Source organism: Ambystoma mexicanum, chromosome 11 (genome assembly GCF_040938575.1).
Source record: "Ambystoma mexicanum isolate Mex_15411 chromosome 11, UKY_AmexF1_1, whole genome shotgun sequence".
Classification (NCBI taxonomy): Eukaryota; Metazoa; Chordata; class Amphibia; order Caudata; family Ambystomatidae; genus Ambystoma; species Ambystoma mexicanum.
The window spans coordinates 900,340,515-900,351,972 of NC_090934.1; the positions used below are offsets into that span (position 1 = coordinate 900,340,515).

The 11,458-nt window shown below is 43.2% G+C and overlaps 1 protein-coding gene across 1 annotated transcript in view; it reads right to left on the reverse strand.

Moving 5' to 3' along the window:
- Positions 1–11,458, reverse strand: part of LOC138505064 (mucin-19-like) — a 424,600-nt gene that overhangs the window by 15,619 nt on the left and 397,523 nt on the right. The window contains exons 68-75 of the mRNA XM_069625388.1: positions 10,474–10,775; positions 9,901–10,075; positions 8,642–8,673; positions 7,828–8,005; positions 6,711–6,815; positions 3,239–3,279; positions 1,280–1,408; positions 347–445 (exon numbers count right to left, since the gene is read on the reverse strand). Coding sequence (XP_069481489.1) covers positions 347–445; positions 1,280–1,408; positions 3,239–3,279; positions 6,711–6,815; positions 7,828–8,005; positions 8,642–8,673; positions 9,901–10,075; positions 10,474–10,775 — 1,061 coding nt within the window. The remainder of the gene's footprint in view (positions 1–346; positions 446–1,279; positions 1,409–3,238; positions 3,280–6,710; positions 6,816–7,827; positions 8,006–8,641; positions 8,674–9,900; positions 10,076–10,473; positions 10,776–11,458) is intronic.

Below are 11,458 nucleotides of genomic sequence, written 5' to 3' on the forward strand. Positions count from 1 at the left end.
CTATGGCATATTCAATCTTCTCAGTCTTTCATTCCATGGAATCGGATGTAGGATTTGGATCTGAGATCAGAGAAGCCAAAGTGTTCTCTTCTGGTCAGAACTCTTGTAAACCCACCCGTATCTCTAATTATGAGCATAACATTGCAGAGCAAAGTCTTGAGCTGTATCGCAGACTTCCTGAAATAAAACTCCAGCCCTGCTATCCAGGAGAGAGCAGTACTGGCTCAATAGGCAACATGATGACACAGTACAAGTTTGTGGCTCGTTACTTCAAGGACACCTAGCTCTGACATGCAATGTTCTCTAGTGTGAAATAGGGCATAATAACCAAGCACAGCAGGATTACCTCAATGACTTTGGTTTCATTGTTCTCTGTCTTCATGACACAAGCCTTCTGGACACATTCCCCGCAGCACTCGCCGGACTTTGTGGTATACTCATAACCCTATGGCACAGATGGGTGAGAAGAACAGCTGTCACATGGTTTGGCCTTTGTGAAATGTAGTGAATGGAGTTATGGTGGTACCTGCAGTTGTACTATCTCCATGCTAGAGACATCAGAGGTACTATTTGATATGCTCACTTCCTCATTAATTTGAATAGCATGATGCTGCTTTCTGGATATTCGCTACAACCAGTGGAATGTAGATTTGGAAGGGAAGGTGTTTAATGGATCATCATGCCCACCTGTTTACCTTATCTCCTACCTAAAATTGATCATCTTGAGAATGCTCAATAAATGTTCTCGCTGGAAATTCCTGCTGTACCCTCTTATGCTCAAAGTAAATCTATTCTGAAAGACACTGTGCATTGTATGTGAAGGAGGCCAACTCCTCTTTGCATTCTGACAAATAATTGCCACTGGCAGAGGTCAAGATGCACATGTGCATGAGGTGGGCACCAAATCCAACTTCACCCTCCTCATTGTGAAAGGCAATCAGCCACAAGAGAGAAAACAGATTGAATAGTTATGGACCTGGCCTTCCCTCTCATTACCATATTTGTGCCATGAGGGACGAATGACAATATAGCTATTGGGAATGACGTCTCCCAATCATAGTTTCTCTGGACTCATGTTAGCTCAGGTAGGTTTCGTCTGCACTGTCAGTGGGAGCTTGTACTGATTTTCAAAGTGTTTGTTTTTACTTAATTTCACCATCTTCAATTGGCAGCAATACAACACACTCATACTTCACAAGCAAAGTATTATACCACAAAATAAAGATAAAGCCTTGTGAAAATAACTTGTGGCGTTCTTCATTAAAGTGTGACTGCTTACCTGCCCACAGTCTGTCTTGCAAGTAACAGGCTCACAGTTCACTTTGTGCAGCTGGGTCTCTGGGTTTATCTCCTCACTGCAGTCACAAACTTGACAGCTGCCCTTGCTTTGTGGAATGTCTGATCCAGGCTGGTGGAAGGCAAAGAGAAATAGAATCAATGCTGGGTTACGTACTGAATAGCAGGATGGCGGGTAGGGTGTGTACCCTGGTGACCATGAGCTGAATCTCTGGGTATGGACCAGTGATGTACTGACATTGTGGTGTGCTTGATGAGCCTTGCGGAGAAAGACAGCCAAGATGCATGAAGAAAATTGACATAGATAATGGCTGGATAGCACGTGTACAATGGCAAAGAGCAATGGAAAGAGATAGATAGGAGAGCAGGAGAGAGGCAATGCTTGGTCAATAGATGGGTATCATTCTCAGTGGCAAGCAAAGGCTGAGTCCAGTACAAGGTTCTAATAGGACAGTGTCCACAAGAGTGAGTTGTGAATCCTCATAATTAACGTGTTAACCAATGCATAATATATTGAGAAATTTGAGCAAACAATAAATGGGTACTATGCGTTTTCATGCAAGACATAGAAATAGAATTTTGTTTCTCCTTTTTTAACTAAATTCCCATTCATTGTGCCAATTATGGCAGGCTTCACATATATGCCTCCCATCTTTTTCAACCTCCACCCTCTCCATATACACTCACCCTATTCACTTTCTGACTTGAACCTCCCCTGTAAGGCAGTTTTAATTTTAAGGGCGGTTTAGTCATTTTATGCCATTTTATTTTCAGATTAAGAAGGTAACCCTAGTGTTATGCTGCCTTTATTTTCTGGGGTCTTCTAAGGAACTCAGAACGGGGAGTTCATGGGTGGGTTGGGTCTTAGTGATCTTAGTTGCCCAGTTCAACCAGACTGTGAGGCAGCAGACCACCCCATCCTCTGTGGAATGGCCGGGTAGACATGCCTGTGCTATTCCAAAACATTTGTGATAATACTCAAAGGCCTATTTTGGTGTCAATACCAGCATTCAAGCTCCCATTCATTTGGCACTATGCTGCCACCAACATGTCCTTAGTGTTGATATCTTGGTGAAGAAGCGGCCCTTTCACCTCTGTTATCAATCCAGTAACTTTCAAGTCCCTTAAAACATACTCATTTGGGGCAATCACAGACAACCGTGGGAGGTCCAGCTACATGATTTAGGGGCTGTGAGCCACAATATTCATCCATTGCACAAATACCCCAAAAAGATGCTGAAATTAATAGATACTTGATCATATCAGCTATCACATTTTGTCACATAGTTATGAACAGCTGGGTTGGCAGATACAGTACCAACATCCATCCAGTGTAAACCTGCTGACAACACTATGGTGTGCAGTAAATCTCCCTTTTATCGCTGTGTGAGTTGATTGGAAAGATTCCGGTAGCCCCAGCCACTGAGCCTTTACATTCCCTAGTTGTATTGCCGGCTCGCACTCACCACAAGTGACATGACTTATGGCTCTCAAAAGGGCCTCAAAGTGTGTAATAATTTGCAAAAATACTTGATGTCCTCCTGCTGGGGTCTGCATGGTCTCCTTGCTCTGCAGGCAAATACATTGAATATTAGAACTCGTTTTACGGACAGGGACCACAGTACCTCCTCCGCTGTTTGAAACTACAACCTCCCTGCCCTTTGACTGCCAGAATAGAAAGTAGCATTGAATCGAGAATGGCTAAATGCCTCCAACAGCCAAGTGTCACGGAGAAGGGAAATACCCACCCAGCCTCACACCTTTAATTAAGCTAGTCCATGTCACAAAATGAGCACACGTCTGCCCTGCTCAAGAGCACAACCTTGCTTCTTGCAATTCCCGGATAGTCACCTCACTGGCTGTATATATATATATATATATATATATATATATATGGTCAGCAGGGGTTAATACCATGCTGTGCAAAAGAGTCATAACGTACCTGGTAAGTAACATTGTTGAATACGCAGACTTTCTCTGGCACTGTGGTGGGAAGAACAAATACATCTCACTGTCACATTCGCCAGAGCTATTTTATGTTATTTTTTTTATTGGGCAATCGTAAGACGCCTATACATCAAGAAATTGTGTTTCAAAGTTACAGATGAAATATCAGATGGTATCATAGCTCGTAGAGCTGCGCTTGGTTACAAGAGCTGCTACATTAACACATTTTGCTTCATTTCGGTTTTGTTTGATTTTATACGTTGTGCTTTCCCTAAAATGCTTTATAACAACAATAAACAAACAGTAGAACATGAAGAACATGATAATGGAAATCACATAGGTGAGGCAAAACGCTCAGGGAGGGAAAACAAAATGGCTTTTAAGAAGTTAAGAAAAGGAACCGAGGAACCGAGAGTGGGATAAGAGCGTACAGAGAGGCAACGAAAAAGACAGTTTATGAGCCAGAGTGGGGAGAGGTGCAAGGACAGAACAGCAATCTGTGAAAAGTGGCAAGAAGAAGCCAGACCATGAACACAATGTAAAGAAAAGGGCACTAAAGACAACTATATAACGGGGGCCTTTGAAGGAAAGCATTGGCTGGAAGATTGGGAAGAACATGTTCTGCGGCATTGCATGTGGATTAGAGAGGAGCAGAGCATCCGATGGAAGACCTGGAATAAGGGTACAAGAATGCTCCACTATTTGCAGAAAATAGTGCATTTTATTGTAGATCTACAGGGCGGTGCAACAAAACAGATGTGGTTACAAGAAATAGGAGGGGGATCAAAAATGAAATGTGCGTGTCAGACGTGGGCCAGGTAGGATAACAGAAGGAGGACAGGTGTGAGGAGATGGCAAAGGATATCAAAGAAAATGTCCGTTTTGACAGAGTTAAAAAGAACAGAGTGAGAAGGTATCCCATTTTGGATGGCAGGGAAACACTTGAAAATATTGGAATGAAGATGATCAGAAGAAGAGGACAATGAAATCAATTTAACAGCATAGGAATTAAAGGAATATTTGTTCCTGTTTATTCTACTGTTAGTTTGTTATCTTGTAAACACTGTAAGCTTGTTTAAATATAGTCTACTTCTGATGGGTTGTGTTTCTGCCATGAAAGCCACAATGGTGAAAGCATTTCTAATGAAAGGAGCGAAACTTTGAAAAACTAAACTGAGAAATAATAGTGGTAATAATAGTTCTGGGGATTTTTGGGAGTCCCGTGAAATTCTGAAAGGAAGAGGTACAGGGGTAGAGATACCCCAGCCTTTGGAATACATTAGGAATGATTGGATAGAAAAGAGGACAAAGGGAAAAGAACAAAGCCTAGAATACCAAAAAGGGTGGCGACATGTGAAAGGGTATTGACAGTGTCAAATGCTGCAGATGGGTCAAGACGAATAAGGGTAGAGGAAAGTTTAAAGTTCCAGTCTGACAGTTGGTGACAGACAGAAGATAGTGTCCTTTATAGTAGGAAGGTAGAGCATAGATTGATGAGCAGCTAGAACAGTGTTTACGTTTAACTAATGAGCCTTATAAAGCACAAGCACTCGCCCGAGGGGCATCAAGGTGCTAAGTAGCAAGAGGAGAGGTATCAAGGACATGCAGAATATGAGGGGAATAACAGAGCTACAATATCAAAGAAAATCTTTGCAAATCATTATTTAATGTTTCTTTCTAAAGCGCACATCGTTACCGATCATAGGAAGGGCGAGTGAAAGATTGTTCCAGAGACAAGCCAACTGATACAGACATGCTTTCTTGGCCTATGAGAAGCGAATACACCTTTGCTTTGTTGCAGGTATAACTTCTGATATCAAAGTGACCTACTGGGTTTGTACAGTGATATTTTATTTGTGAGGACGTTATGCTCCGTATTATGTAGGGTCTTGGCCTAGTGCTTGGAAACTGATCCACTCTGAAAGTGGCAACCAGCGCAGCTTGGACAATGACTTCTCGTGAGACTCAAGAGTCATCTAGCAGCCGCACTTTCCATTCTCTTTAATTTATACAGAGATTTGTTTGGAAGCCCGAGATAGATTAAGATGCAGTGGCCAACTGAGGCCAACACAAAAGCATTCATTATCAAGTTCTGGATGGAGAGAAACAAGACAGAATCGTTTGCCCGAGATAGATTAGGATGCAGTGGCCAACTCAAGCCAACACAAAAGCATTCATTATCAAGTTCAGGATGGAGAGAAACAAGACAGAATCGTTTGCCCGAGATAGATTAGGATGCAGTGGCCAACTCAAGCCAACACAAAAGCATTCATTATCATGTTCAGGATGGAGAGAAACAAGACAGAATCGTTTTCACATGTTTCAGTTAAAGAAACATGAGTGGGATATTTTACAAATTTGGGACAGACGGTTGAGCTTCAAATCCATCAAAACACTCAGGTTTCAAACTCGTGAAGAGAGTGGTGATGGGCGTGGGTTGTTGTGCCAAGAGGGAAGGTCAGAGGAGCTTAGTGGGAGAAAGAGGAGGGCCATGGTCGTAGAGCTCTTAAATTTGAGTCTGTCATTATCCAGCCACTGATTTATAGCAAGCATGCACTCTGAAAAGCCTTTGGAGTAGACGTAGTAATTGCCAATTCGTCTGGCCAGTGGCTGAAGGTTTAGGTAAGGAAGGGGATTTATCAGAGCCCTGAGGAGCACCACAGGGGTTAACAAATACTTTGGTGCAATCCTCATCATCATCAATGGTGATGACCTGAGATCTGTTTGTTAGGACAGAGTCTGTCTACTGAAGCGAAATGCCAGGCCCATCAAACTCTGCAGGGTGGCCCAGAAGAATGTTGTAGTGTATGTTGTCAAAGGTGGCACTGAAATTAGAATAACAATGAAAGTACAGAGGTATGTTACATTCAGTAGAGTTTTTCAATGTCCATTCTCACTTATGGAGAATGCTACGGCAGGATCCAAAAGTTGGATTTAATCAGGGGCGAGGAGTTTAAGAGATGGAATGAAGTATGCACGACAATAAAATAGACAAGACACAGGAGATTGCAGAGCGAAGGCCTCAATAAGCAGAGTCAGATGTAGAAAAGAAGACATACGAACAGAGTTGGTAGAAGAGATGGAGAAGTAGGAAATACCAATCAAATGGAGATGACTGTGGGTGAAAATATAAGAGGGTGAAGGAGAATAGGGTGAGGGGTCAGGAACCGCTAAGTAGGAAGAGGGAAGTGTTTCTGATTGCAAACTGTTCCATACAAAACATTCATCAAAGATGCTCTACGCTACTGCTGAGATAAAACAATGTCTTACATTCCCATCCCTCCACAGCATAAATGTACAACAAGCACAGTATGCCCATAAAGGGATAAAGGGTCCTTGCATTAAGAACTAGCGTGTGTGTGTTCACTTTCACTTTCAGAATGGCCACATGCACCTAGAACAGCGTATATGCCAGTATTCAACCCTATGGGCAGTGTGATACTATTGCATTTGGTAGTGATACGCACCACATTCCATTTTGGCACAACAGTCACCGTCAGTGATGATGGAGCTCAGGCTGAAGCCTATGTTACATTTCTTGACAGTGGGAAAGCAGAGTCTGGGGTTGCATTCTGTAAAAAGGAAGAACATTAGATGAACACCTTGATCAAAACCTTGGCAGCATTTCTTAGTGTCATGAGTCGGGCTAGCATTTCTAGTTGAATTGAAAGGAGAGTCTTTCGAACCATGTCTCATGGCTAATAACATGATTTCTTTCCTTGAGGCAGACACTGCAATATTGACTGGAGTCATGAGAATTGGGCAAAGATATGCATTCCGGGCATATGTTGTAGGTGTGTTTGCTCACGTGGATCTCAATCCTACACAGGGGTGTCGGGAAGAGATGTAATTGTTACCATAGTCACCAGAGATTGATGGCTGGAAAGGACATACATTCCAGCTACGGCTTCAAGGAAAACATATTAACTCGAGCCATAAATTAAGGGAGAACATATTCCTTCTAGCCAGGGATATACTGATCAGCAATGGCAGCTGTCTCTGGGTGTACAGCAAAAAGGATTCTAGCCCTCATTCTACTGGGATGACACCATAATTCAGTAGTTCCTCTGGTGTGACACTGTACTTTTACAGTTTGCTCATTCCGGTAACACTTACCGTAATGGCCTTTGGTAAGTCAATGTAATAAATGTGCACCTGCTGGAAGTATTGTCAGGAGCATCACTATCACAGATTAAAGAGCTTAACCTCAATGATGGTAGGCGGACATCGCATTCTGATTTTCAGGTTTATTTATTAATTTACCAAAGTGCTTATGGCGTGAGGGAGGCGGGTGCTGTCCAATCATCAGCACATTGAATGTCCCTGTATATCACGAGTATCTTTCTCTGCAGGTAAGGACCCGTGTCCTTCCACCCACCCTTTGGATACACTTGCCACTTCTAAAGAAGCAATTGGAAAGTAAAAGAATCATGGGGACTGATCAGGCAGCAGACAAAACCGAGAGCAAATTCCTGCCCTAGACATTGATAAGAGGCAAAGGAGATTGGTCATGAGATGACAAAGGGAGCATGACGTGCCATGATGACTGTCCCTCCAATGAAGCCCATGGACAATTATACTTACTACATGCCATCTTGGTGCAGCAGGGATTATCGGGAACTACCTCCTCAACCAACTCATAACCTTCTTCATCGCATGTCGGAGACGTGCTCTCTTCACACTTCATTGGGACACATTGCACTGAGATGGTTTCCTTGTCACAGGCGCACGTCTGGCAGTTACTTGTCCAGGTCTCTCCAGGCTGCAACATGAGACAAGAAAATAGGGAGCTAGGCTGAGAAGCACATTCTGGACACAAGAATTGTACCACTGGACGAATAGGTAATTGGTTACATAGAACCAAAAGGTGAAATAAACTTCTTGTAACTGTAAATGTGCCTGCCTTTTTTTTAAACCTGAGGCATATACCCTGTGCAAGAACATTTTTAGAGGATGTGCTGCATGTTCAGATTGTTTGTAAATGCTTTTCAGAAGCTGAATATATCTCTGCTTCCTTAATTCCTTGTTCTCTTTTGGGGACCAAAATCTGAATGACACCTTGAGCGGCTGTGGTCTTTACCATGTGAACCTACTATACTACTCAGGCCAGTAGCCACTGTTTCCAAGATATAGGATGAACTGGGTGCTGGGCAACCTGGATGTTCCCTTACATTTTATTTAACACTGTATTCTTTCATTATTTGTCCAGTAAAGCAATATGTTAGACTGGTACAAATTATAGCATTTGGAAAGCTGTGTTAATTCCAAAATCCAATGCTGAAGACACAATACACCCTACTGCCCAACAAAGGACCCGAAACAGTCACCCACCGGCTACTCAACATATGCATTTACGGAAATAAGAACTTTGCTGGTGAATGAGCGTTGGTGAACTCACCATTTTGGACTTTCCATCAGGTCCCACGCAGCCTGGAAGAAAAACAAAGAATGCCTTTTAATAAACCATTCTTTTCTACATGGAGTGGTGAGAGTGACAACTGGAATCTTTTAATATACCAGTGGCTCACAGGTACCGCAGTTTATTTACTGGTCTTAGTGAGTGGAACGCTTGGAGCTCTGGAGGACTGTGACATCACGGCGTGCAGTAAGCAGGAGGAGGGGTCAGTTCTGCAAATACTGGTGTACAGTACTGAGAAATTAACTACATCTCGAAGTGTAATGCAATCTGTGAAATGCCTGGCTGAGGAAGGGAGCATATTGGAAATCCAGGTCACAGATAATCCCTAACCACTACTGTGCCAAACCCCTTCAAATTGCCAATATTGGGCAAAGTTGGTATGTGGGTGACTGTCCCTCATTAGCAAAAACCACACATCCCTGGTTTCTGGGAAGATGCTGCAGACCCCACTTCAAACCAGCCTTAGATAAAGATCTGACATCTCTGTGAGGGAGCAAGATCTACAGCCTCCTGTCTGCAGGAAAACGCCACTATCATCACGAGCACCATATATTGAGTGTTTGTAGCACCACTGAAGGTTAATTCTGTGGTTATGGTTTAAACAACGGAAAAGCAGAGACACCTCATTAAAAAACACCTTACCCACTAGCGAACAACATGGGGGGTGGGGAGGAGGAGTAATTTATCTACCACAGCTGCTTTGAATGATCTGAGGATTCAAGTTGTGGAGTTGGAAGGAATTCCTAACACTGGTAATTGCATGCTCAACAAAGAAAGCATTTGCCATCCCAGCCCACTTCCCACAAATGCACAGTGGTGTGCAATCGTTCACAGGAGAGAAGCTTAGCAGACCCAGCGAGTCTATCATTGTACCACCCATTCTCCCTGTAGAAAAGGAGAGCTGTACACCTGCTCATGTGCTTTACCCAATTACTAATTTAGATACATTATCGTCACTTTGAAGCGAGATCCTCACACGTGCACATAATAGAATTATAGAACTGTATGCTGATCTGTGTAGTGGGCATAGGTAGAAGACACACGGAACCAGAGCGGAACACCCAACCTTCTGTGATTTTAGAAAGTTCTGAGGACAGGTCTGAATCCTTGAGTGAGGAGGGTCAAAGGAATTACTTTAGAGATGCTGTGGTGCATGCAACGGACGAAACGAGAGCCGGAATGCCCCGTCCAACAACACATCGCATCCGTGGCTCTGCTAGAACTTCATCAGTGCTTACTTTCACATTCATACTGGAAACAGCAGCCCTTCTGGTCGTAGACTTGTTTTGGAGCTAGACCACCTTCACAAGTGACTTGCTTGACAGCAGGACATTCAGTTTCCTTGATGGTGATGTTGCCGCCACTTTGACAGGTTGCATTGGCACATTTGTTGATTGGCCAGGTTTCATTTACCTGTAACAAAAAGAACATTTCGGTTTTATATCGCGCACTTATTGACTCCCAGATAGATTACTATTGTGGCGCATGTATCCGCTGGTAGCAATGGATCTCACCGCTAAAACAGAGATATTTTTCCCTGATGTGCTGCGCAAAGTTAAGCAACCTTTTGAAACCATGTGAAGGCCAGGTGTAAAAGCAGAGCGGCTATTCTTCTCCTTTCCGCAGACATGCCCCATTAAAATTAAAAGATGAGAATTGGGGTTGTGCTAGCCAACCCACATCCATGAGAATAAAGAATGAGTGCAATTTGTATGGATGATTACCCCACAATGTGCATACACGTTTATGCTTGTCTGATCATTCTTCGCAATTCCTTCCATGATCCATGGATGCCCTGAGCAACAATTTACCTTTCTGAAGGGGTGAACATGAACGCACATATCTGGCAGGCCGGTGGTTGGATGTGTGACTGTGAGAGGAAGCACAGCCGAGGTTCGAGGTGTTGAGGTTGGAGAGCGTTCAGATGTGCTGGGGTGCTTGTTCCTGTTGGGCTTTCTGAAGTGCTTGGATGGGAAGTAGCCACAGTTGAGGTTACAGTAGTGATTTGTGGGAGAGTGCTTGGTCCGGTTGGGTTTGGGGTTGTGCAGGGTCCCTGGTGCTTTTCCGGTGTGCATTCCTGATTGCAGATGGCATAATATGTGCAGCCATTTTTATCTGTCATATTGTAAATGACACCACCTGGAAATAATTGTTAGAAACATTATGGTTAGTGGACAGAGGAGGGAAATATAACATCCGCAAATTGAAATGTAGAGCAGAGATAAACTATTGCATGATGCTTTCTATATCTATGGTGAAAGATTGATTAATGGAGAACGGGAATCTTCACAATCCTTCAGGATTGAAAGACTTCGAACCAGAGTTTGAACTTCTTTTCAGTAATTGTGTCAGTTGCAAGCTCCTTCATAGTCCTTTCAGCTCAGGCACTGCTCTGTTTCATGTTTTCCAAATACAACAATTTCACCATGAGAAGGACTCCACGTGAGTGCTGGTGAGGTTGATATTGGCTGGTGAGGTTGATATTTACTTTGGCTTGAGCACCGCGGCCAAAATAGCGTTCCCTGCAGAGTTATACAGATTTGGCAATGATAATGTTGCAGGGGCACAATCTTCTACATCATGGCATATAGTCACGGAGATTTGGGACCATTGCGAAGCCCTGATTTTCATCACATCCAAACACCTGCACATCATCTCCCTTGAATGACCCATTCATAAGGAGAAGCATGCTGATTCTCATATTGCACGGGGCGCCTCAAAGAAAAAGTCATGTGTACTTAGCCCTAGAAGTATGGAATTTGTACGCCAAAGGAAGATATACATTCCATTAACCCA